The sequence below is a fragment of the Pimephales promelas genome, chromosome 19 (assembly GCF_988280905.1).
Source record: "Pimephales promelas chromosome 19, fPimPro1.hap1.1, whole genome shotgun sequence".
NCBI lineage: Eukaryota > Metazoa > Chordata > Actinopteri > Cypriniformes > Leuciscidae > Pimephales > Pimephales promelas.
Genome location: NC_142787.1, coordinates 25,578,657 through 25,603,798, shown reverse-complemented (window position 1 = coordinate 25,603,798; position 25,142 = coordinate 25,578,657). Strand labels below are relative to the sequence as shown.

The window sequence follows — 25,142 nt, the reverse complement described above, 5'->3', positions numbered from 1 at the left end:
CTCTGGATTTTGATAGAGGGCCATGAGACTTAGACCTGAGTGCAAAAAGCCCTTCCAGAGCTGAGATATTGAGATCCCACGTAGCATTTATGCCATTATGAATATCTCAATATATTTGAACCTCAATATATATACGGCCCCTTGAAGCTGTAATTTACAGTGAATTTAGAACAGCTGGGGGTTTTAGGCACTACTCCGTCATACCGATCTATGCCCTGTTCTAAATTCACTGTAAATCATGGCTTCAAGGGGCTTATTGCTTTTTAAAATTTATTTCAAACTGACCCCAAACTTTTAATTAAAAGATAATGAAAAGTGTTGTACAAACAATGTTGAAAGGACTGAAACTCCTTTTTCATCTGAGATTCATCTGTGAATATAAACTGTGCCAAACGTTGACACTGATGGAGGGACACCACAGTGAACCTGATTCACACACAGGGACTGGAAATTGTAAAATTCAGTTGAAATGTAAAATGCAACCCTCTATATTTTAAGGGTTTTGTCAATTAATTCAGCATTGATCTCTTTCAACAGGGTATTTCATTCAGGACGCTGCTGACATTATTTTTAGTGGGTATGCAAAAGCATCTTGGGAGTTTTTACTTCACCATTTTATGGTAAGTCAATACACAGTTATCATACAAGGCCATGAACAATGTTTTAAGTACTAGGCAAAGTGATAAAACATCTTTTATTTAGACCTGAATAATGTCACAACTTAATGATCCAGATAAAAAAACAAAAAAACTTGAGATTCAAAACAAAGCAATGGAGTTATTGATTGTGAACACAGATTAGAGGGGGCTCAAACTCAATCCTGAAGGTGTGTGTGTGCGCTCAGACACAATGATTGATTACACATCATTCCCAGTATACTCCAAGGAAAGGGGCCTTTTGTACATACTGTATACAGTATGTGTGCGTGGGTTTCTTTTACTTTTTGTACTTGATTCCTTATTTGGCAAGGCCTCATCCTGAAAAAATAAATCCATACAATTCTAGCAAGTTGAAACAATGTTCAAAAAAGACAAAGAACCCTGCCAGAAAGACACCATAAGCAACAAATAAGAGTTTAAAACACTTGGAAAGTGTTACTCAGTTATTACTAAGAGTGGCTTAATTAATTCATACATGTGTAGCTATATATTAACTACAGCAAACTAGACGGACAGACACTACAGGCAAACACATTGTTTTTCATGTACTTGTACATTTTGACCTATGTGGCTTTCCACAACATGTTGTTTCAGACTACGGAAAGAAAACACCTAAAATACACTCCCTCTACTTAAATACCAAAAAATACTACATTAAATACATTCCCTCATGTATATACTTTATGGCTTTATACCCAATGTTCAGATTTCTGTTGTAGAAATATATTCAAATAAGTTTGTATTTAATTTGATAATTGCATATTTCAACATTTCCACACATTTTTTGATTTTTCACTCTTCTTAATGTAATTGATTTTTACCCATATTCACCTGGGGTGTCCCTTGTATCTTTTCCTGTAGGTGATCTGGTGTTTCTTGTACGCCGTGTTCACACATCAGTATGTGGCGGGTGCAGTGGTGGCTTTATTTGTGGAGGTGAACAGCGTGTTCCTGCATACACGTTTACTGCTCAAACTGGCTAAGGTGGCCCAAAACTCTTTCCTCTACACTGTTAACAAACTGTTGAATGTGATGACCTACATGAGCTTCCGGCTTGGAGCACAGTTTTACCTCACCTGGTACCTCATACATCACTACTCGTCGTTGGATCATGCTCTCTACTTCCTGATGACCATGATGCTCATGAACATTATGATTCTCATCTATTTCTACCGCCTCCTCCGGACAGACTTCTTCAACAAGAAGCGTCCTCACAAAAGCGTTCCTAAATTTGCTGAGGACTAAACGAACAGATGCTGATGTCTATCGGTCCATAAACCATAGGCTGCATTCAACGTTTATCCGTAGGATATCTGTACTGAACAGCCAGACACAATCTGTTGCCAATCAGGGACATTTAAAACATGTTAGAATAAAACATTTATATTTAGAATTAAAAAAAAAAAAGTTTAAATCAAACTACTTTAAACTCAAAAAGGTTCATGGTAGCCAATTGTTTAAGATTCTGTTAAAGATTAGTTTTACACTGCAAAAAAAGTGATTTTCTTTTTTTCCAGTACAAAAATTGCAACAAAAAAAATCATTTACTTGATTCACAAAATGACGTTAAGACAATTCTAAAATTTTCTTGCAAAATAAATTATAAATTGTATGTGTATGCATACAAGAAAGAAAAATTCTGCCAATGGGTTAAAGCGGCTTTCCATATCTGTAGCTTTTTTGGGTTAAAATTATGCAAAATACATAACCAGTCAGTGTTCAACTATCTGCTTGCCTTAGCTCCATTCAAAGCAGTGCAATTGTAATGTTTTTAATTTGAGTGGTACTGGTGGATTTCCACGGAAGATTCGAGCATGTCTTTGCGTCATTACGTCACATCTGTACACATAAAGAAGAGTCAATTGGCTTGTTTGAGATGCGCCTAACCTCACCTAAAATGTATGCGAGAGTAGGCAGCTGCAGTGAGAGGAGGAGTGAAAAAAAAGCACAGGCAAGCTGGACAAATCTCGCTTCTCGCAGTGGATCAGACACCTGTGGGATCAAAGACTGATATCGCGGGATTCACGCTTGTGCACAGTGTTGTTAATAAACTGTATGTAATTTAAGTTCTGTTGCTTTTATATGAAAATAAATATAATGAACAAGACACCCAGTCTTGAACACAAGGTGGTAGGAATGTTAATTCAGTCAAATTGAAATAACAGATACACATTCATTTTTTTTCTTTCAAGAATGTAACCTGCCAAAACAAAATGTTGAAAATGCTTTACATTAAAAAAAAGTTAACCTTTCCCAGGCTGTTATGAATAGATTTAAGAAAATGCTAAAAATGTTCCAACAATAAAAGAGTTTGGAATGGGCCAGTGAATTACTATTTGCAAAAATCTTTTGGTTTTGCATTTCATTTTTAATTAGCTTTATGCACAGTTGCGCTACTTCCTGAACTTCAGCCAGCACCTTGTTTCCTGTCTGCCATTATTGGCCAAACTTGATTAATTCAGGTGTGTCTGATTATTGTTGCCATGACTACTGAGGTCAGTCACACCTGAATTAATCAATTTGTCCAATAATGGCAGACAGGAAACAAGGAGCTGGCTTAAGTTCAGGAAGTAGTGCAGCTGTGCATTAAGCCAATTCAGGAGTCGACCATTTTCAGGCTTCTTGCATTGATATAACTGGAAACTATTTTGTAACCTCCATTTCCCCTCGCATCAAGGTAAATCAGGGTGCCATTTTTAATTTATCCCACCTAAAAACAATTTATCGACCTAAAAACAATGACCTGCACTCAATGGGCCGCACCGATAGTTCTGAACCTAACTGGGCAGGATGAATGGAACAGGAAAATGGAATTAACTCAATCTAGAAATCCATGGTCATGATGCACAAACTTCAATTCTTATGTATTACAGTAATTCTGACATTTAACACATCTTGAATGATGATTAAATTATGATGGCAGAATATTAACCTGCTGATGCTCTAGCTTACATAAATGTAAATGTTTTGAGAAAAAAATTAATAAAACAAAACCACACAGCTTCATTCTAAACTAGCTTAAAATGCAAACAAAATGAAGCCACAACAAAAATAGTTTACAAACATTTATTCTTCTGTACATCTGACCAAGAGCACTTTAGATGATGCCGATCTATAAGAAAAGAAGATGACAATCAGCACAGTTCAGAGCACAAACATTTCACAAAAGAAAGATGACAAAGCATCAGTGGTTCCTTTGAATGCATCAGAATCATTCAGGCAAAAACAAAGTTTACATCATTTGCAGAGATTGACAGTTCCCTCAACATGTATCCCTTTATACGTGTGAATGTCACATTTACAAATTTACCTTGTTAGCAACATCCAAAGCATCGTAATCTGGTGCAAGACGAACGTATGCCTTCTTTTCGCCATCAGGCCTGAAGCGAGCAATAAAGCATTTAGAACATTTCATCACATCTTCACAAATCTGACAAGTCTATTCCTGTGCATCAGAGGTTCCTTTGATAACATCAAATGTCAGAGTAATGATTATCTTTACATCATTGCACAGCAGGGCTTCTCCCACAAAGACCATCATTCTAGCAGACTTCATTAGCCAGAAAAGTACTGATTTAAAACAGTGGTTTTCAAACTTTTTTGACTCAAAGCCCCCTCTATTAGCAACAATATTCAAAGGCTTCCAGATATTGGCTATTTCCAGTATTGCTGCTGTAATTTAACTTTCGTTTTTAAAAATTTATTCCCAGAAATTGGGAGCATTGATATTTTAACCCCTGGTTTCACAGAAAAGGCTTAAGCTAGTAAGCTAGCAATTTGTCATCTTGAGGTTGCCTTGGAAGTTCACGGAGGTCCCCAGACCCCTGGTTGAGAACCACTGCTTTAAAAGACTTGAAAAACAAAGCAAGTTCTACCTGATCAGTGTGTTGACTTTAGCCACATCGATGTCGTACAGTTTCTTGACGGCGTGTTTAATCTGATGCTTGTTAGCCTTGACGTCAACAATGAACACCAGAGTGTTGTTGTCCTCAATCTTCTTCATGGCGGACTCGGTGGTCAGGGGGAACTTGATGATGGCATAATGGTCCAGCCTGGCAGAATGAGAGAGATGTCAAACTCAAGCAAGCTCTAAGTTGTATTTATGCTTAAATTTCAACTTTTTCAACGTTGAAATGAGGATGCATCAGCGTTTTAAATATTGTAATCACATAATTTCATGCTTTGATCGCAATTCCCATCATTTGCATCCTAAAACAACATGGTTTTAAGACAATCTGACATTCGTTAACTATACTTCATCACAGCAAAGTAACAAATGCACTCTGGACTAAAGGAAGTCAGAAAGCACAAAATAGCATGCGGGTCTCACTTGTTTCTGCGTGGAGCACTCTTCCTAGGGTACTTAGGCTGCCTCCTCAGACGCAGGGTCTTGGGCCGGCGGAAGGTTGGGGTGGTCCTTATCTTCTTCTTCCTCTGGCTGTGGACACCCTTCAGCACAGCTTTCTTGGCTTTGAGGGCCTTGGACTTGGCCTCAGTCTTGGCCGGGACAGCTGTAGAAAGAATTATAAATTAAGACCATACAATACTATCAAAGCAGTCTATATGATGCAGGAATAATTTAATTCAATACCTTTTATTATAAAGGTAAATGGACTTTCAGAGTCACATCAGTGTAACGTTACATGAATATTAAGGTAGCAGCTATAAAATTAATCACACATAAAATTGCTGATATTTAACAATATTATCGTTTTCGAGGCTGAGTGTATGACTCTTTAAATCATTAAACTAACCGATAATAAGAAATGGATAGATATGGGTAGCCACGTGTGTTTACTAGCTAACGATGACAAGCTAATGAAGTGTCATACTTGTGTTTTACTCCTTTCAATTCAAATGATAGGTAAAAAGCCAGTTTATGCCAACTGGTAAATAGTTTTAACACACAGACAGATAGACAGAATGACGCACTGAGAGCGCATGCAGCTCAATTATGTTAGCTTGCTGCTAACCGCCAACCCGACTAAGGACGTCTCACACCGGCACTTATTGAAATAAAATCAATGTTATTTCACTCCATTCTCCCAATTAAACCACTAGACACAAACATAACTATATCAACTACATCTAAGCGAAAATGTAGAGGTATATATCAGAATAAACTTCATTTTTATAATATAAAACCTATAAAACGAACGCACCTTCCTTCTTCGCCTTCGGGGCCATGTTGGGAAAGGAAGAACGAGAGGGGTTTCCTTCAGTATATCACAGGGGTTCACGTTAACAGATACAGTCATCGCGAGAACACCGCTAGGCATTATGGGTTCTGTAGTTTAATTGCGCACTGTAAATATCGAGCGCCGCGAGAGTGCTGCTTGTGTTGAGCTGAGCACAGTCACGCAGTAAAACTTTAATACGACTAGCCTATTTGTTTATGTATTTCATACATTTTCGGCAAAATAACCTACAAAATAATAGTTGCATTAACAACAAAAATGTGTCGACTAAATAGTAGCCTAATGCGAATTTAGAAATTAAAAGTCTAAAATAGCCTATTTGTAGAATGTGAAAAAGCCTTCTGCCTTTAGGTAAGTTGTAATTTTTTTTATTGTATTTTCATTTATTAATATGTTTATGTTTTATATTTGTTTATCCCACTAGTAACAGGACAGAATGGTTCAGTGTTTGCATTGGTGTGGTCTTGTTAAAGCTCTCACATGATGAGCTCTCTACCCCCTGTGAAAGGAGACAGGATCATCTGTGAACTCCCTTTGGTAACACTTTGTTTGTTTTAAATTTTGTCTCAATGCACATACTTTCACATCTTTATACTTCTTAGTAGGCTATTTTCTCTCTCTCTCAGAATTACGACACTTAACAAGTAGAGGATTATTGTGTTGAATTACCCACTGAGTGTAATTCTATAAACCTGACTCAGCTGGACCAGATTTATTATGTAAAACGATATTTTTTTGTTGTTGTTTTGTTTACACTTTTTAAAGCCTAACTAATTTATATTGGTTTATTTATTCAGTACTTTACAAGGGATGCTGCAGTGCACACCAAAGATGGCTTTAATATTACTGTGAGAGAGGCATGTCAAGGACAGAAATCAGGGTAAGTAACTCTTTTTCTCTTTCTTTCCATTTTCCATGTTGTTTTGATATTTTCCGTTATCATTTATTAGGCCCTTTTCCCCACAATATAGGCAAAACTTCACACGCAAACCCTCTAGATTGGTTTAGATTGTATATGTGAAATGTGCAGTGCAGCATGAATGAACATCATTTTATTGTAAATGTTCACCATATTTTCAGACTGAATGTAGCCAAGGTCATTGTAGTTGGTGATGTAGGAGTTGGGAAGACCTGTTTAATAAATAGGTAAGAGTCTGTAATGGTAATTTACTATTCTCTATTAGGTAAGAACTCATAGTGCCTTCCTTTACTGATACATGTCACTTTTATGAAATGAATCCCAATGATTAACTGTATGATGTTGATTAACTGTAATTGTTAATATTTCTGACCTGAAGATTCTGCAAAGACACATTTGACAAGACGTACAAGGCGACTATTGGAGTGGATTTTGAGATGGAGAGATTTGAGGTCCTCGGGGTGCCCTTCAGTTTGCAGTTGTGAGTTTTGTGGGGTTTTTTTATAGGTTTAACATCATTCGTATGGTTGCATCCTTCGATCACGGACCTCTTTCCCTTTGCAGGTGGGACACAGCAGGTCAAGAAAGATTTAGATGTATTGCATCCACATACTACAGAGGTGCTCAAGGTAATAAAACAGACTATATTAAGCATACGCTTGCTGTGGATTGAGCATAAACAATTTGTCTTTTGTTTCCAGCCATCATCGTTGTGTTTGACCTGAGCAATTATCACTCTTTGGATAATGCGAGGTACAGTGTGATCACTTATTTGGTTTGAAACACTAGTCTGAATAGTCATGAACCATGTCTGTTTTCTCTGTTTATTCAGAGAGTGGCTTGAAGATGCCATGAGAGACAACGACCCTTCTAGTGTTATCCTCTTCCTCGTGGGAACCAAGAAGGATCTTAGTGTGAGTTATCAAATGATCACCTGTAAGATATTAAAAAGCCATGGCCACATGATCTCATTCATTTTTAAAAGAACAAAATGATATGGATGCATATGGATGAAATTGTACTGATAATCCCAAAACAATGTTTCCTTGAGATAACTGAGCATTTCTCTCCATAGCACCCAGATCATTTGGCCCAAATGGAGCAAGAGGCTGTTAGACTCTCTGAAGAGATCAGAGCAGAATACTGGGCCGTCTCTGCCCTGTCAGGTCAGTAAATTGTTAAAGACTTTTAACAGCGGGGGTTTTAGTGCCATCAAACTAGTTGGTATGTCTGAGCTGATGCCAGAAATATGTGAGGTTGCAACACTATCTATCTACATAAAGTGTTATTTCAATGCTGAAAACAGTAGATAGATAGATAGATAGATAGATAGAGAGATAGATAGATAGATAGATAGATAGATAGATAGATAGAGAGATAGATAGATAGATAGATAGATAGATAGATAGATAGATAGATAGATAGATAGATAGAGAGAGAGAGAGATAGATAGAGAGATAGATAGATAGATAGATAGATAGATAGATAGATAGATAGATAGATAGATAGATAGATAGATAGATAGATAGATAGATAGATAGATAGATAGATAGATAGATAGATAGATAGATAGATTTCAAATGACTCCATACTTTTGATGTCATCAGATGTATAACTTCTGTCATCCTCCATAGGGGAAAGTGTGAGAGACTTCTTCCTCCGGGTTGCATCACTTACATTTGAGGCGACTGTATTATCTGAACTGGAAAGGAACAATTCTAGACAAGTTGGTGATATTGTCAGTAAGTTCTTTTTCAATAAAGTCCAAGTAATGTATCACAAATGTCTTAAAATGCTGTTAACATTTACTCACCCTGGCCCTCATGTCATTTCAAACATTTTTTTTTCTGAAATATATTTCTGAGATGATATTTTGAATAATGTTGGTAACCAAACAATTTCGGTTCCCATTGACTTCCATTATCTATTTTTTTTTTTTTTTACCATATAATGGAATTCAATTGGAAATTTGTTTGCTTGCCAGTTCCTCAAAATATGATCTATTATTTTTCCACAAAAGTGAGAAAGTCATACATGTTTGGAAAGGCATGATGGTGAGGTTGACATTTTTGGGTTGCCTATTCCTTTAATACGTTTACATTCACCATTTGGGCTTATTTCAAACGTTTTATTTCATATTGTCTTACAGTTGAAAATATTTTGTTCACTCCACAGAAATTTCTAATAATTGTGATGGAAATTTTAAGAAGAGGCAATCAAACTGCTGTCATTGACTGAACATATGCAACATGTTTCAATGGATCTGATCAAATGGGAATTGAAGTGACCATTGAATACAGACTTCAGGATGATGTCCCGTAATGCCCTGACACAAATCCCTGGGTGAAAAAAGAAAATAATACAATCAGAAGACTTGGCCAGTCAGATAATGGGGAAATCTCAATAAGAATCCATCTGAAAGAAAAGTTTAGACTGTATTTAGAGGTGTATTAATGAATGCAAATGATGTTTCTGCATCATATATTACATGATTATTTGGATACACGTGAGTTTTTCAGACTCTCAATTAACCATGATTGATTGATGAGGATTAGTTTGTCTATAAATGTGTTCATTTTTTCACCCAAACAGTGCCATATAGTTTTCTCACATCTAGAATCTATAAATACTTGTCAGTATTACTGCAAATCCCTGTAATTTGATGGAAATCATTTTTGTTCAGGCAAACAGCAGTCTTTAGTGCAGTGTACTTAAGAGGTCACTAAATGCCCTCCTGGTGGTTCTGAATGTTTTTTTTGTAAATGCAGGCCTTGTTTTCATTGCATCATGTGTTAATATGATACATATGCCAAGACTCATGACCACGGGCTCTGCTGCCGTCTGCTTGGACACAAGACTCCCACTGTGAGCTAAATGGAAGGATTGTTAGACGTAAACGGAGACGTATCAAAAATTGCGAAGCAAAAATGAGCAACTTGACAAACATGTATACAGTCTTGATTCAGAGACAATAAAGGCTAAAATATTATTATAAGTATGGATTATGTCAGAAACAAATTAGAAATTTTTGGTAGTACCTTAAGCATCAGAGGCATTAAAATTCCAACAAATGTCACATGGAATTGGGAATAATGCCATCTATTTAGCAATCACCGTAAATTCACAGCTGTCTGAAATTAATTATTTAAGGTCTGAAGAGTGAATACAAACACTCAAACATCTTCTTTACTAACTGAAATCAATATAGACGGATAAGAAACCGACTACTTAAATAAAAACACTTGAATCCGAAGTTTAATTTTGACAACTTTATCAAAGAAAGAAATGAAATGGATGTCAGCAGTGAAAAACACTGAACAGAGACAATTCCTGACCTAAAGGCATAATGCAGCCTCAGTGCTAAAAGAACACATGATCAGGTCAGAAACTCTTCCCAGAGCTTGGAAGAGTCACTAAATGGGTTGTGGGGGTTTGGGAAGTCATAATATGAATAACTGTTTGGTGTGTGAAAATATAGTCACAGTATAAGGAGCCTGTTTATAAAGTTCTCTTTGCTTAAATGTCTCACTTGTCATCTATAATGATACATAGGATTCTACATAAAAGGAAAGAGGACGAAGCATGTGTGCAAACACCTTCAGGACATCTGGCCAGCAAAAGATTCATTAACATACACACAAACAGCATCCAAACTGAAAAAGCTCAATACCTTATAGCACAATAGTTCCATTTACTTGTATAAGCACATTATTAGCCGTGGCTTCAACAATAAACAGCAGAATTAATGGGTTGAGCAAACCTTAAAAACATCATTTTTCAAAGTTTAGAATTTAAAATGCATATGTTTGATCACTGTAATGGTCCACAAAAACATGGCATTTACAAGATGTCTTTTGAAGTCACTTGCTTCATTTTAGCAACAGCTCAACAGAACACCAACGTTAAATCATTACAGCGCTCTGGTTCATACTGAAACAGGGTTTTATTTAGATGTTTGAGCCAGATACAGAAAGAAACGGTCTCTGAGAGGGCCTGAACTAATCTTACTATGAATTGATTACCAACTCCCATGGGCACAACCATGCAGCGTATCATGTTTTAAGCCTTTCCTTTTAAATTTAGTTAAAAAACAAAATGAAAAAGGGGTGCATTCTGCACACGCTTAAAAGAAAAAGAAAACCCTTGTGACAAACTTATATCGTAGGTCCATTTCCTAAATCCGTTTGTCATCATGTTTCAAGTGTTTGTCATTGTATCAGTAGCACTGAATGACTCAAAGAAATACTTCTAGCAGCGAAAGAGCAAGACGTAGGGTGTGAGATGGGACGTGGATGGATTGGGTTTTATATTTAGATGTCTGGGCACCTTCCTTCTCTCCTCCTATCGGTCCATCTCGTCCAAGAGGGGAGTGGCGTCTCCGGCGATGGACATGGGCGTGCTTTCGATCATGGGACTGGGCGAAGGTCGGGGTGTCATGCGGGGCGTCTTTTGCTTTCGCCGCTCGGCTTCTTTCTCCTGCAGCCACTGTTCAGCCATCTTACCCCAATCCACGGCAGTGTGGGAACTTGTCCTGCAGGGAACACAAATGGAGTTTTAGTACATAGTACCCCATATTACTATAATTAAACACAAAAAAGAAGTGGAAAACATCTTGTGGAATGCCCATTGTCAATTGCGTAGCAATGTATGAAGTACTGCTTACACAGAAATCTCTTTCAAACCCAACAGCTTTCTGTTGGTCAGCATAGCAAATACGACATCAGGCTTAAACAGAAGCAAAATCGGTGTAGGAAATGTTTTTGAGCAAAAACCACCAACACGCAGATTCCTATTGAAAAGAAATTTCCAATGCGCAAAATCCGTCCCAGGCTTAAAGAAGATGCTAATTTATACTCTTGACAGCTTATGGAAATGTAGTAATATTTCACCTTTCAAATGCCATTTGGATTTTTTTATTCAATATGGTGTTTATCAAACCACACCAAATACAAGAGTACAGAGACAAGAGAGCCGGTTCCAGATTCTTTCTGTCATTCATTATCACTTAGCCAAATACATACTGTAAAACCTCAAAATACTCATACTCATAGACTGCAAATACTCATACACTGCAAATACTCATAGACTGCCAAATACTCAGACTGCAAATACTCATAGACTGTAAATACTCATAGAATACTCATAGACTGTAAATACTCAGACTGCCAAATACACATAGACAGCAAATTCTCATACAGCAAATACTCATAGACTGTAAATACTCATAGACTGCCAAGACTCAGACTGCCAAGACTCATAGACTAGACAGCAAATACTCATAGACTGCCAAATACTCATATACTGCAAAATACTCAAGACTGCAAATACTCATATACTGCAAAATACTCATAGACTGCAAATTCTCATACTGCAAATACTCATAGACTGCAAATACTCAGACTGCAAATACTCATATACTGCAAGTAACAGCAGCAGCAGCACTGCATAGCACAGGTTTTGTCATGTGACAAAACCTGAATCTTATTGGTTGGCCAATTTTCTTTGAAGTGCAATGGAAGAGAGATTGGAACACCACAAAAAATAAACTGTGTGAGAAACGTGTGTGATGTGCCTAACATGGTTCTGTGTATTGAAGAAAGCAGTAGGACTCACTTGGGCTGTGGCGTCCGTACTCTCGATGATGAGGACGATGGTGTGGAGGACGAATGCTGATGGTGTGAGGACTGTGGTGTACTGCTGGGATACTGGGGCGTGGTCATGGCCTGCTGTTGGCCAGGTGTGGTGTAAGAGTAGCTGGGCGTCATCAAGGGAGTGGCCATTGGCTGCTGGGGCGTTGCGAATACCTTGAAAATATGGAAAGGCAAGGAAAGTATATTAAACATTAGCATGCTCTGTTTTGACTCAGTAGGATGTAGCAGCAAATAGGTGGAGGTCTCGTACATAAGCGCTGCTGCTGCCACCTCCTCCTGCACTGCTGCCGCCGCTGTAACCATACTGACTGGAGGCCCACTGGGCCGGCGTTGTGTTGGGATTCTGGCCCTGCCCTGTAACCGCCGCTATGGCGTTGAACATCTGGGATGTCATGTTTCGCGGAAGAGCGTTGACGGCTCGAGTTAAGTCTGAGAGTGAGGGGACAGGTATGCGTTTTAAAATACATTCATGAGAAGAATCATTTGAGAAGCTTTAGAAAGCCCCGTTGTTTTCAGGTGAGAAGTCAGCATGTCTGACATACCCGCAATGTTAATGTTGGCAGGTGTGGCGTTCACTGATGCTGGAGTTCGCGTTCTGCTGCTGGTTGGTGTGACACCTTTATATAGACAACAATACAGCATTAAAAGGAATAATAATGATGCTAGGCCAGAGCAGGAGTTTAGATTCAGATATTCAGATTTAGAGAATACTAACCTGGCACAGGATCCTGGTAGTGGTCCTTGAACCACCGGAAGAGACCATTGACCGTAGAGAATACCTGAGACCGATACCTAAAGCCATCTGGAGTGATGGTTACATATTCTATCCTGCAAAACAAAAGCAAAGAGCTATTAAAAAAAATTGGCGAGTCCAGTGCTCTGCTCTGGTTGGGTAGTGAGCGTTACCTCGGCTTCCCTCTAGGCTGGTAACCCAGGAGAAATTTGCCCGGTAGGTCTCTACAAGCTGAAACGTAGTAGGGGATGAATGTCGGCTTCTCTTTCTTGGACCTTATGAGAAGCTCCTCCATTTTCTGTACAAATGCAAGAAAGGATAAATGCAATATAAATATCAATGTAAATAGTATAAATCAAGATGAAGAGAACAGAAAAATGGTAGTTCCTCAGAATTATAACATACCTTCCTATCACCTCCATTGCAGTCGTGGAAGTACTTGTGGCCGAGCAGATCTCGTGCAAATGCAGCCATGGGCTGGACATATCTGGCTGTTATTTCATCCAGATCCTCAAATTCCTGCAGATAACCACGACTACCATTAGATTTCAGATATACTGCATGAACGAATTGTGCGTCTCTAAGACTAAAAAATAAAATAAAAACCTTCTATACTTCTATTTAACAAGGATGCAGTATAATTATCAAAAGAGGCAATAATGACGTTTATAGTATTAAAAATGTTTTCTGTTCTTTAGAAATTTCAATGCATCTACTCATCCTGAAAATAATGTATCAGTTTCCACAAAAAGCTTCCTGAGCTTGAACGGACATATTCACACAAAATTATTCACAATCAGTCTTGTCGAGTATTATCGTAAACATAGTCGGATATGTCTTAAGTGAACATAAATACGTGAGAAATAAAATGCATGTGTAACAGAGGATTGGATTTGTCCAACTCTTAAAGTGACAGCAGCCTAATATTCCTGACGCTGTCTATTTTTATATTTTAAATCAAACAACAGAAAGGGGAGAAAAAAAACACTGCTCTTGACAGAATAATTTTAATAAGGGTTAATCTATATTTATACAGATATTTTACATTTGATTATTATTTCTGTACCTGAAAATCTAGTTTAGACGCCAAACTTTTCAATGGTGATGCATGTGCGAGATGTAGCAACAGTTCACCTCATTGTTGATCCAAAGAGTATGTCCAAGGCTGAAGGCATTCTCTTTGCCCTCCTCACGTACATCCACATGCTGATAGATCCCATCAGCCACCTTCCACGTGACCGTCAGGTGGTTCTCCCCTTTACTGCTGGGTCGAATAACTACGTCCCCCTGGTCCATGGATTCCATCATCTTCTCCGCTTGTTTGAAGTTGATGTTGTGGAAGGACGGGTGAGCGATCACACGCTTAATGTAAGCTAGTGAAAAGAAAACAAAAGTCATACTTGCATCACTTAAAAATATGGTAAATGCCCTCAAAAAGAGATTGTCAATACTGACTGGTTCTCTGCTGTTTCTTTTTAAGCTCTTCTTCCTGCTTGACATCATCTGTCTCAGCATCAAAGTCATAGTAGGTGTCTTTGGGGAGCTTCCATTCATTGTTCTTGTCGCTCAGATCAGATGTTCTACAAGTGAGGTCTACATTGAACTTCTCAATGTCAATCTTCATGATGCGGCAGTGCACGGTCATGCCAACCTATAAATGGAGAGCCAGGCATAAGCACGTATGTCAAAATGAGATTCAGACTTCGAGAACTTTTGCAGGGCGACATATTTGATGTATATTGTATATAAATGAATGACAGATGAGGTAAACAAAGGAAATATGAGATTAGCTCACCTTGACCCTCTCCTCAGGGTGTTTGACCACCTTGTCACTAAGAAACTTGGTTGGGATAAAGCCCATGACAGCGTTATCTAACCTGGTTCTCACTCCAATGGCTTGACCAGGACAGGAGCCACTGTCAAAGTGATTCCACACCTGAAAAACAACATCATGTCATGAGTATTTGGCAAAATGTGCAAAAGCTAAAATCTCATTTCATTGAAAGGTAACAGAAATTATTCCCACCTCACTGAGCTCAGGAAAGTTGTCTTGCTGGCAAAAAGGACACTGCCAGAGTCCCGTCTCATCATTACGAATGGCCTGGTCGTAACTCTCACCCTGTGGCCTTCTGTGAGCGATGCCAGTCACCACGCAGGTGATGAGTTTACCTATATGTGCAATAAGATTTCCAACATTGAGGACAGAGACCACATACATCACAGAGCACTATAAAATATGTAAATCTGTAGGTTTATAATTATATATTACTCTATGATGAAAATGTTCAGGTAGTATTTACCAATATAGAAGGTCTCAGGCGTCTCCTTGGTAAGCATGTTATAGACCTCTTCAGTGTTGGGAGGTCTGTAAGGGGCTCTCAAATCTTTATATCTACAACTGAGCTCCGCTCGGATGTCATACAGCGTAATTCCCTTATTTCCATAACCCTGAAAGACAGAAAAAAAAATTATATGGTTACAGTAAAATGGTTAAGTACATTTCTCAACTGTCGCTTTGGATAAATGTGCCTGCTAACAGAACAAACATAAGCATACCATCCAAAATTAAGACCAAAACAAAGCTCACCTGTCTCTCCAGCTCCTCAGCAAAGGCATCCAGATCCAGGTCTTTCAGTCTCTCTGGGTTCTCAAGGATCTCCTCTAGCGCTCCGGCTGGGTTGGCATCTTCTGCCGACTCGTCGTACTCTAGAGCATCCACTGCCATTTTACGCGCCCACTCATACGTTTCAGGGTGCACTCGGGAACCGTCCAGAACTTCAATGTAGGAGTCAGTGCTGCAGAGTGAAAAAACATTTTTCCATCTCTTCTGGCAGTATGCAGCATAATTCAGAGTGAGCTGGTGGTCATTCACACACATTAAGTTTAGGATCTTACCTGTCACCAAGAGAGGCAGTGTCGATCTTGATAAAGCCAGCACAGTTTATAAAGACTTTGGGTCCCATATGGCACATGGTGACCAACTGGGTACGGTTCTCTAACCTAGTGTTGTTCTGTTTAAGAATCTGAGGAACATCGGGAAGGTGCAGAAGATGATTTAAACATTTAGTTCTAGCAAAATATCCTAACCCATTAGCTAGACAAATAGAGAACAGCTTGAATACCAAAAGTGAGAATAGAGATTTTTGAAGAACGTCTCACCTTGAGCAGGTGTGAGCCTTTCCTAGATCCAAGGCCACAGATGTACTGGACTAGGCTCTGGGTGTAAGGGTGAGCAATGGCACGATTCACATCCACACCAACCTCGTTCACCCGGTTTATAAACTCACAGTAGAGAGCGCCCAGAAGCTCCTCTTTCACAACATGCTCCTGAAAAACATTTAAATAATACATGAGAATTGATCCACAAATAGCCTTCAGCTCAAACCTGATGACAAAGATCAAAGAAAACCCTAAATATAGGGTTATTCTGTGTCAATTCAACCAGAAGCCAAAAAAAAATTTTTGAAGACAGACTTCCATTGATAGGTCTTTTAGTAAAACTGTAGGGTTGGGCCGATCATCCGATGTTTATAGCGCGAAAGCACGCAATTTGAATCTGGCAGTTATGTATAGCTCAGCTGCTGCAGAGCGTGCCGAAATCGAAATTGCAGATGAGATATAGAGAAAAATATCTAGTAGAAAATGAGAATATTACAAAAATAATCTTAGGACCTTAGAAATCAACATAAAATAAATGTTTTGATAAGAACCAGAATCTAAAAGTTATCAAGTACTTAAATGAAAATACATTAAAATTACATAGACATTTTTTTGGTTTAATCTTTAGTCATGTTTTTAAAGATAAATGGCAGAAAGTAAGATGAAAGAATAGGCTGGTACCTGTAGGGGATGCAGTTTCAAACACAGGATGTCCTCATCGGTGCTGCAGACTTGGGCAAACTCCACTAGGGGGTCCTGAATCTTGCGAGCCACAGACACAGCCTGCCGAAGCAGAGGTGGGTAGTCTCTGAAGTCCGCCTATGAGAAGAGCAGCATGTGAAAGTAACATTAGGAAAAAACCTTCAACAATGATTTATCTGTAAAATGTGTTTGTCACATTGCACTGACCTCAGACTTCTTGCTGTTCATATAAAGCACAGCCAGCTCATTGTCGACCAGCTCCACTCCCACCGCCGGCAGAGAGGAGTCCTGCTCCAGCTCACTGATGGTGCGCTTGATGTCCTCCAACACCATATGAGCATCACTACACACATCCCAGAAACAGGATTAACATGCGGCCCAATAAATATTTATGACATTTTTAAAGCAAAAGGAGCAACAATAAACATACCGATTCTCCCCAGCAACTGCAACAACATGTGGCTTCTTACTAAGCAGGAATTTCTTGAGGTTTTCAATGTCTTGAAGCTATGGAAAAAAAACAAAATATGTTTTAAAAGCCACAATACTGAAATAGTAATGGTAATTAGTAAATGGTTTGCAGGGCTTCTGTTTCTTTACCTTTTTCTCTCTTTCATCCTCTCTCCATGCATTTCTCCTCTTAAGGAAATAAGGTAGCCTGAGGAAGTCCACAACCTCTCCTTCACCATTGATGAGGGAACAGAACACTGGCGTGTCTCTATAGAAACACAAGAACATAGCAACAAATTATTAAACAAATTAGTGAACCTTCAAGCAAATTAAATCCCAAATATTTGCCAACAACTGATATGGTGCTGATGCATCCCTATTCAAAATCAAGTGACGTTTTCTCTCACTTAATACAAATATGTACCTGCCAGAAGCAAAGGCCACCCCGAGTACTCGGATACCCTTTCCTTGTGACTCATCCATAAGGTCATCATCCTCCTCTACCTGCTGATCAGGCCGATAAGGAGCCACCTTCAGGCAGTTATACAGCTTCTTGCAGCAAGACTGTACCACAGACGCAAGAAACACAAATCAATGTTTTAAGCCACAATTCAGCACAGAAACGGTCGGTTAGCTTTTAAAGGAAATGTTAATGTGGCACCTTAACAATATTGTCCTTGGCTTCAGCAATTAGCTTATTTTTCAGTTCCTTGGCCATCTGTGGATACAGGAACTGCTGAAGGGAACGTTCAATGGCAAGTGTTCTCTGCTTGTTCCATTCCTGCACCTGGTGACTGAACTCATCCCTGTAGTAGAACTGCTTAATCTCATCAAAGTATGTCTGATCTCCATAACTGTAGAGATGACAAAAAAACAACAACAACTTAGTACCTCTTGTATATAATCCTTAACAACTCATGAATTGTTTCCAGGTTTTTAATCAAGCTAAAATTTTCAGGACACATCTATACCCTTTGACTCCCACAAGGTCAATGCAGATGTCTATGGCGAGCAGGCCTTCCTCCTCAGCCAGGCACATCTTCAAGAACTGATCTCCACTGAGCTCTTTCACAGGCTTGTTCTTCAGGTACTTGAATGAATAAGCATAGTGCGCCTCATCCACATCCTGGGAAACATGACAGACATTAGCTGATGTGGAATTACTGACAAAAGAGCAAACAATGCAGTCACTGGCACATCAGTTCAGTCTGGGTTTGAATAGGAGTTCACTACGGTAACACTGTAGCAAAGCAATAACAATACATCAACAGAATTCATTCTAGCTAAAGCTCTACCACAACAGAACTCTGCTGGGATGGGAAAGTTGCTATTTTGCTAATACCCTTTCCTTGATGAATATGGTTAAGCAAAAGAGTAGAAGATAAACAAACACACAACAGTTAATAAAATGCTGGTAGGAAACTGACACTTTCTGCATAATATAAGGTAGGTCAGTAAAATCCTAAGTACCAACCTTCTTTCCCTTCTTCGTTGGCTTGATGTTAATCTTGGCCCTCTCCTGGAAGGTCTGTCTGAGCACGTGCCTGACCAGTGGTTCACGGGCAATCTGCATGGCCACCATGTAGCGAGCGCCTTCCAGAACAGCCTCCGGGGTGTTAAATTGACTATGAAAACATGAATAAATGTATGATTTATGAATAAATATGCAAATTACAAACTTATTCAGAAAGCAGTGGGTAAAAGAGTTGAGCGTCACAGATTTTTATTTAATAAGATAGAATTTCAAGTTTTCATTGATCCATTACCTGCACACATAGTCCTTGGCCAGTTCTAAAGGCTCTGCAGGGAACTGCTCAGTTTCGTGCCTCTGATAACTGTCTCGCAAATTTTCTCCAAACTGCTCTGGGGTCAGACCAAACTTCTTGGCAAGACCATCTAATAAAAAGAAAAGTGAGAAAAAAGTTTGTATGAATTTAAACTTTCAAAGAGTTGCATTGTCATTATATAAAATGCATATAAATTACATAAAATTCATACCTTAACTTTTCCCCCAATTGCATAACATATTTCTGACGCATAAAATATGTCGCTTTACATTTTTTATGAAATGAATTATATAAACACACTTATTTTTGAAGTAGGTCAGGGATTTGTTTTTGTTAAAAAATGCATTTATTGTTGAGTCTTATTTATATTTGCATTATGTACACACCAAGGCCTGCGCTCTGGCAGATGCTGTACATATCTCTACGGGATGCTTGTTTCAAATCTGGCCCTTTCTGCTCCTCTTCTTCCTCTTCCTCTTCCACCTCTGCTTCTTCCCCTAGCAGGACAAAAAACCAGGTGTTAGTCTTTAATAATGCATGGTTGAACACCATAATTGGCTCAGTTCAATGAAAACACAGCTGTACCATCTTCCTCTGACACTTCCTTGATCTTCTTCAGTTTCTTTTTGTTGACCTTGGTTGCATTCTGCATCTTAGGAATGTCTCGGCCATAGTAGAGCAGAAAGTGGTTGTAGACGTCTCCCAGCTCATCAAGAGACTGGACATCTTTAAGTCTGTCAAAGCAGAAGAAACAGGTGATTGCTGTGGACACAGCATAATACGTTAGAAGGTTTGTTAGGTAGGTACTCATACCTCTCCATATCAGCAGTGTCTAGGGGACGAGTCGAGTCAGCCAGTGGCTTGTCAGGGTCAGCTGAGATCTGCTCAAATTGATAAGACTGCATTCGCTGGAAAAGACGCGTCAGGTTCTGCTTTCTGGTCTTCAGCTGGGTCCACTATAGAGAGGACAGCATAAACAGACACATTTAACTGTTAAATTAAAGCAAAAAGCAGCAACCACGATGCATTCTGAGAACATTTTGACTGGGCCCTTACCTTCTCATCCCACTGCCACACCTTCCACAGATCATTAATGTTCAGCTCTGGCTCCACATACTCCTTCCTGTAGAATGCAATGAAGGGAACCTGTAGGATGGAAGAGAGAAGGGACAAGTTAATAGCAGATGACCTGTCTACCAAGTAATGCGTCGGCTGCATCTGGAACAAAAATCTGTGCTTGAACACACTAAAAGGACTACAGGCAACGGTCAACCGTGTTCTGCACCTGTGTGCTTGTATGGAAATAACAGATACATCAGCAGGTATCAAGTGTGTATATTTGTCACTCAAACAGAGAAATCAAAACTAGGACTGCATGCATACAAACCATTAACAAAGCAGCGCTAGATTATTTTGAATAACAATCATTGATCACTTTCTTTCTTCTATGTGGTTATGAAAATATTTGCATATTGAAACACTCTGGGATGACATTTAGAACAGCCTTCTGTTCTGTTTGCTCCTTTTCATCGCTTTCGCTTTTATTTTCACATACTGACTAACTAAACTGAACAGCCAATCAGAGTGATCTCTCTCACAGGTCGCCCGACATGCTGAATAGGGCAAATTGCCACTGACGTGAAAACATCACTGCATAAATTGGCTGGACAGACGTTCACTGATGGCTTGGTATGTCACGGCTCTAATACACCATATTCTCCCCCATGACTATACCTCAAAGTGTTGATTCCTCATAAAGTTCAGGGCTTCTTTGATTTTAGCAATAGTACTGGGGCCCTTTCTGCTGAAATTGGTGGTTGTTCCACGATCCAGGTAGTCTGTGCTCTCCTACAGTGCAAACCAAAACAAAATAAGTAAAGAAGTTAGCTTAGTACCATAAGATAAGAATCATGATGTACAAACATTCAATTCCTACCTGCATGGAGATGGTTGGTGTAGAGAAGGCATTCCTGTAAATCCATTCAGCTTCTTCCTCCAGCTCATCATCCTCAGCAGGCTTTACAGGGATGGCCCTCAACTGCAAATGACAGTAGGTTATAAAATATCCTTATTCCCAACAATTAAAGGAAACACATTTATACACAGCCTAACGCTGATCCACACCTGGAATCTTTCTGGCATGTCTGTAGAGCGGATCTCATTGTCCTGATCGGTCATGTGGCTGCTCTCCAGCTCACTGGGCTCATAGATCTCAAAGATGCTACGACGGCCAACTCTTCTCTTGGTCTGCTTCTTCGGTCGATCCCATGACTCATCATCCTGATCCTCCTCTTCCTCTTCCGCATGATCATACGCCTCAGTGTCGAACTCAGCAAAGTCAAAATCACCCCCGAAAATCTCTTGAGCTTCTTGCAAAGCACTAGAATATCAGAAAAGAGAGTAACGCTACGGATAAGAAAGTCATATGGTTGAATGCCAGGGATTTAGTCCATCATCCTAAGGAGAGAAGTCTAAATTTACATAACCAAAATAACTGTTTACTGAACTTACGCATCAGTATAGCCAGAGAATTTCTTTCCCTTCTTTTTAGTGATGGGCTGTCCATCATCATCCACAATGAAATCATCAATGTCTGCAAAGATTGAAGAAAAAAACACAAATCACTAAAATTCCACAGAATAGCACTACAAGAATTAAAATCCATGATGAATAAGAGTAAATGTCTTTTCTACCAGATTCCTCATCATCTTCCTCCTCTTCATCATCTCTTGGGTGAAGTGTGTCCACAGCCTCTCCTTCCTCCACCTCTCCATCTCCGTCTCCATCCCCAGTGAAGATCTCATCAGCAATCAGGTCTTTCTCATCATCTTCCCCCTCATCATCCATGGTTTTTACACGAGAGTACTTCTTTTTCTGAACACACACACGTTTTTTTTATGAATTCAAAATTTAAGTGGTTAACTGGTGTCAGCTAAATTAGTGAAGAACTTGCAACCTAGAACAGGCAAAAAGATTGGTGACTCACCCTCCTCTTTACTTTCACTCCTAAATTCTCCTCAATGAGGTCCAGATCATCATCATCAAGATAGTCATCATAACCTGACAGATGCACACACTCATTAATGAGAACTAATGTTGAGCTAAATTGAAAAACAATATTACATTTTTCCTTTGGTCAATAATAATAATAATAATAAAAAAAACCTAATTAGAACAACCATAATTGTGGCACAATTGATTCAAAACAATAAGCAAAAAGTACAAAGTACAAAAATCTAGTTTAAGTAATAATAATCAAGACATGTTTTTCCTAAATGAACATTCAATGCAACCATCTAATAATAAAAAAAGTATTTCCAGAACAAATCTGTGTGATGATGCACTGATTCAGACTACTGAATCAGATTTGTCAATAAATTAATTAAAAAAAGTACTTTGAACAGTTTTCCAAAAGCTTTCAGAGCCTGGTTTTTGCTACTAAAATATAAATCATAGACACCTTTACTGTTTTATTGCGCTCATACCCACATGTCTTGAAACAAGGAATCATCACGACTAGGGTTGGGTATCGTTTGAATTTTCTTTCCGATTCCAGTAAAGCAAAAACATTTAGTCAAACATTTATATCAACCATATTTATTCTGTCTTTTGACAAAACCGTTTGTTGCAGCTGATTTCCATGACCTAAAAACAGCAGCCTAAAAAGAACACTAACAGTTTAAAAAAAAAAATACCATAGCAATAAACAACTGGACAATCTAATATAAATTTGAAATATTATTAAAGAGTAATAAAATAAGAAACAAATTAGCAATGGCACAAATAAATACAACTAAATGTTCAGGTACAGAAATTGTAAACAAATATAAAATAACACTGCATATTTATTTTTATAAATAAAATATAGATTACTTTATTTGTTGACCTTAAAGGGTTAGTTCCCACAAAAATTAAAATGATCACCCTCATGTCATGAACACAAAATTCAGATATTTTGATATTCCAAAAAATCTTAAAAAGGCTTTAATTGTTGGGTGAACCAACTAACCCTTTAAATATCGATTTTCGATACCCAACCCTAATCACAACAATAATATAATGACATGTTGGGAAATGTTTGAGCAAAATAGCAGTGATCATATTGAGAATATTTGATTTTACCCAGCCCTAATAAGAACAACATTAGCTTAGCAATTAACAGTTGCATCACATCCATGGAAACATTTGGATTCTTGACGAACGAGAGAGTTGTGTGTGAGCCAATAAATTTAAGCTTTGTCGGCTTTATTCTTTTTTGCGATCTTGAGATCTGATTATCAGCGAATTTAACAATATTACATTAGTTATTCTACTAGACAAGGAAACTCTTATTTCTTTTCCCAAATCTTCACTAACATCTAACCCATTCTTTACTGTAGTAAAGTAGAAAAACACTATAGGAAAGATAGCCTAAATATTTTATCACTAATGAACTGACAAAACACAGAAATACAGAAGGATTTACTAATGTAGCTTAATCAAGGTAACCTACTTCGTTTCCTGCGGCGATGACGGACCTCTTCGCCAGAGTCACTGTCCTCTTTCTCACTCGCCACTTCCGCCACATCTTCCTCTTCCACGTCATCATCGATGAGTCCTCTCAGGTTTCCATGCTCATCCTGATCTTCAGTATTCTCTTCTTCCTCTTCCTCTTCTGGAGAAATTAAGCAATTAATTAATAAGCAACACACTAAAATGTGGTTTCTGGAAGTAATATTGCTGCCCTGGATGTGTCTTTAAGTAGGAGACATCTTACCATCATCTTCCATAAATCTCTGTGTCTTCTTGGGCTTCAGGTCTTTCTCTTCGAACTCCTCCTCCGACTCCTCAGCCTCGCTCTCGATGAAGTCAGACATGTTTGCAAGGCCTATGTGAAAATCCAAACAAGATTTTTTTTTCTTTCTTTTTTTACCAGGGATATGTGACAAATATGGCATAGCATTCAATGGGGTTTGGGGTATTGACAGTATTAAAGTATGATATGTTTAATTGAAACAATATTATATGAAAATACCTTTGTCATAACCAGTATACTTCTATTTAAAAATAATAAAAGTGTTTAAAGGTCATAAATCAAATCTGACATCACTTGCAGTAGTAAACAAAAGACTAACTGGATCGCATGACAAATAATCTTCACTAGTGGCTTAAACTGATTATTCTTCCACTAGTAATTCAAAACAGCACGTTATTAGGTAACCTAATTATATATGTTAAGACACACATTTCAAAATTAATTTAGTACATCCAGGGGAAAACACATATATCGAGATGAACTTGACATGCATGCAACTAACTAGATAATTTAGCTTAGCCAAGGAATATGGACCGTATAATCACCAAGTTTATACCTATTAAGAAATACTCTAAAAGATAGCGATGAATCAAGCGTAAACGGTAAACGACATGTTCTTTTTTTTATCTTTTCTTTTTTTCACGTATCACGTTATCACGTAACGACTGTCCGCGATGCTGAGGGAAGATCAAGGCCCACATGCTAACAGCTAACCTGGGCAATAAGAAAAACCCTAAGAATTATACGCCGCTTTTCAAAACACCTGACTGAAACTAAACATCGAGCACTTACTTTCCCTTGCGAGGAAGCTCGATTAAAGACTTGAAAATATGCGACGAGGTGAAGAACGAGGCGTCAGGTTAAAAGAAGCTTGATAGTGACAACAAAAAAACGGCAGAGGGTTAGTGTTGGGATTCCCGTTCCGGTAAACACAAATGCAACTTCCGGTCTGGATAAATTCATTTGCTTGCGTTACTTCATAGACATATACATAGTGTATATGTCCATGACGTTACTTGACCGTTTATGCCAACTGCTATCGTCCTTTTTTAAAGTTATAATTTAAATATTTACCATTTTTAATTCAAG

At 38.4% G+C, this 25,142-nt stretch overlaps 4 protein-coding genes and 3 non-coding genes across 11 annotated transcripts in view; 2 read left to right on the top strand and 5 right to left on the bottom strand.

Annotated features, from left to right (window-relative positions):
- The window catches only part of tlcd1 (TLC domain containing 1), a 38,735-nt gene extending 35,757 nt beyond the window's left edge, over positions 1 to 2,978 (top strand). Inside the window, exons 3-4 of the mRNA XM_039693854.2 lie at positions 538 to 620; positions 1,521 to 2,978. Of these exons, the coding sequence (XP_039549788.2) occupies positions 538 to 620; positions 1,521 to 1,904 (467 nt within the window). The 3' untranslated portion in view covers positions 1,905 to 2,978. The remainder of the gene's footprint in view (positions 1 to 537; positions 621 to 1,520) is intronic.
- Positions 2,979 to 3,714: 736 nt separating this feature from the next.
- On the bottom strand, positions 3,715 to 5,938 carry rpl23a (ribosomal protein L23a). The gene is made up of 5 exons (XM_039693855.2): positions 5,822 to 5,938; positions 4,990 to 5,170; positions 4,535 to 4,711; positions 3,970 to 4,039; positions 3,715 to 3,771 (listed from the first exon to the last, which is right to left on the bottom strand). Exons 1-5 carry the CDS (start codon positions 5,844 to 5,846, stop codon positions 3,757 to 3,759), a joined length of 468 nt encoding a protein of 155 aa, XP_039549789.1. The 5' UTR covers positions 5,847 to 5,938; the 3' UTR covers positions 3,715 to 3,756.
- LOC120494758 (small nucleolar RNA SNORD42) lies at positions 3,839 to 3,906 on the bottom strand. Its single transcript, XR_005625885.1, has one exon. It is a non-coding gene; the product is annotated as a small nucleolar RNA SNORD42 (small nucleolar RNA).
- LOC120494757 (small nucleolar RNA SNORD42) lies at positions 4,107 to 4,171 on the bottom strand. The gene has a single exon (XR_005625884.1). It is a non-coding gene; the product is annotated as a small nucleolar RNA SNORD42 (small nucleolar RNA).
- Positions 4,798 to 4,868, bottom strand: LOC120494753 (small nucleolar RNA Z17). Its single transcript, XR_005625880.1, has one exon. It is a non-coding gene; the product is annotated as a small nucleolar RNA Z17 (small nucleolar RNA).
- Positions 5,939 to 5,945: 7 nt separating the features above from the next.
- rab34b (RAB34, member RAS oncogene family b) lies at positions 5,946 to 10,491 on the top strand. Of its 4 annotated transcripts, none has more exons than XM_089123696.1 (11): positions 5,951 to 6,208; positions 6,288 to 6,394; positions 6,655 to 6,737; positions 6,938 to 7,003; positions 7,156 to 7,257; positions 7,341 to 7,405; positions 7,478 to 7,529; positions 7,609 to 7,690; positions 7,852 to 7,942; positions 8,411 to 8,518; positions 8,952 to 10,491. In XM_089123696.1, exons 2-11 carry the CDS (start codon positions 6,338 to 6,340, stop codon positions 9,008 to 9,010), a joined length of 765 nt encoding a protein of 254 aa, XP_088979822.1. In that variant the 5' UTR covers positions 5,951 to 6,208; positions 6,288 to 6,337; the 3' UTR covers positions 9,011 to 10,491. The 4 variants fall into 4 exon arrangements, with proteins under 4 accessions (XP_088979823.1, XP_039549999.1, XP_088979822.1 ...); XM_039694063.2 differs by having other exon boundaries at positions 5,952 to 6,208; positions 6,282 to 6,394; XM_039694065.2 differs by lacking the exon at positions 6,938 to 7,003 and having other exon boundaries at positions 5,949 to 6,208; positions 6,282 to 6,394.
- supt6h (SPT6 homolog, histone chaperone and transcription elongation factor) lies at positions 10,031 to 24,992 on the bottom strand. 2 transcript variants are annotated; one of them, XM_039694061.2, is made up of 37 exons: positions 24,846 to 24,992; positions 24,015 to 24,125; positions 23,751 to 23,912; positions 22,245 to 22,318; positions 21,952 to 22,132; positions 21,770 to 21,851; positions 21,383 to 21,638; positions 21,195 to 21,296; positions 20,993 to 21,106; positions 20,315 to 20,404; positions 20,072 to 20,214; positions 19,844 to 19,992; positions 19,645 to 19,755; positions 19,238 to 19,367; positions 18,946 to 19,096; positions 18,443 to 18,597; positions 18,133 to 18,325; positions 17,896 to 18,035; positions 17,622 to 17,739; positions 17,452 to 17,528; positions 17,229 to 17,364; positions 17,001 to 17,138; positions 16,320 to 16,487; positions 16,056 to 16,183; positions 15,748 to 15,955; positions 15,461 to 15,608; positions 15,187 to 15,329; positions 14,956 to 15,096; positions 14,616 to 14,811; positions 14,295 to 14,533; positions 13,566 to 13,679; positions 13,334 to 13,458; positions 13,143 to 13,255; positions 12,970 to 13,044; positions 12,678 to 12,856; positions 12,390 to 12,580; positions 10,031 to 11,307 (listed from the first exon to the last, which is right to left on the bottom strand). In XM_039694061.2, the coding sequence occupies exons 2-37, from the start codon at positions 24,112 to 24,114 to the stop codon at positions 11,118 to 11,120; spliced, it is 5,160 nt and encodes a 1,719-aa protein (XP_039549995.2). In that variant the 5' UTR covers positions 24,115 to 24,125; positions 24,846 to 24,992; the 3' UTR covers positions 10,031 to 11,117. The 2 variants fall into 2 exon arrangements, with proteins under 2 accessions (XP_039549995.2, XP_039549996.2); XM_039694062.2 differs by having other exon boundaries at positions 23,751 to 23,909.
- Between the last annotated feature and the right edge of the window lie 150 nt (positions 24,993 to 25,142).

Excerpts from the sequence above, each read along its gene's own strand:
- rpl23a (XM_039693855.2), bottom strand. The coding sequence starts at position 5,846 with ATGGCCCCGAAGGCGAAGAAGGAAG. Across the intron at positions 5,171-5,821 it reads CCCGAAGGCGAAGAAGGAAG|CTGTCCCGGCCAAGACTGAG; the intron begins GTGCGTTCGTTT and ends TTCTTTCTACAG. Across the intron at positions 4,040-4,534 it reads AAAGTCAACACACTGATCAG|GCCTGATGGCGAAAAGAAGG; the intron begins GTAGAACTTGCT and ends TGCTCGCTTCAG.
- rab34b (XM_089123696.1), top strand. The coding sequence starts at position 6,338 with ATGATGAGCTCTCTACCCCCTGTGAAAGGAGACAGGATCATCTGTGAA. Across the intron at positions 6,395-6,654 it reads TCATCTGTGAACTCCCTTTG|TACTTTACAAGGGATGCTGC; the intron begins GTAACACTTTGT and ends TTATTTATTCAG. Across the intron at positions 7,004-7,155 it reads AAGACCTGTTTAATAAATAG|ATTCTGCAAAGACACATTTG; the intron begins GTAAGAGTCTGT and ends TCTGACCTGAAG.
- supt6h (XM_039694061.2), bottom strand. The coding sequence starts at position 24,114 with ATGTCTGACTTCATCGAGAGCGAGGCTGAGGAGTCGGAGGAGGAGTTC. Across the intron at positions 21,107-21,194 it reads CACCAACCATCTCCATGCAG|GAGAGCACAGACTACCTGGA; the intron begins GTAGGAATTGAA and ends TTTGCACTGTAG. Across the intron at positions 12,857-12,969 it reads TGCCAACATTAACATTGCGG|ACTTAACTCGAGCCGTCAAC; the intron begins GTATGTCAGACA and ends CCTCACTCTCAG.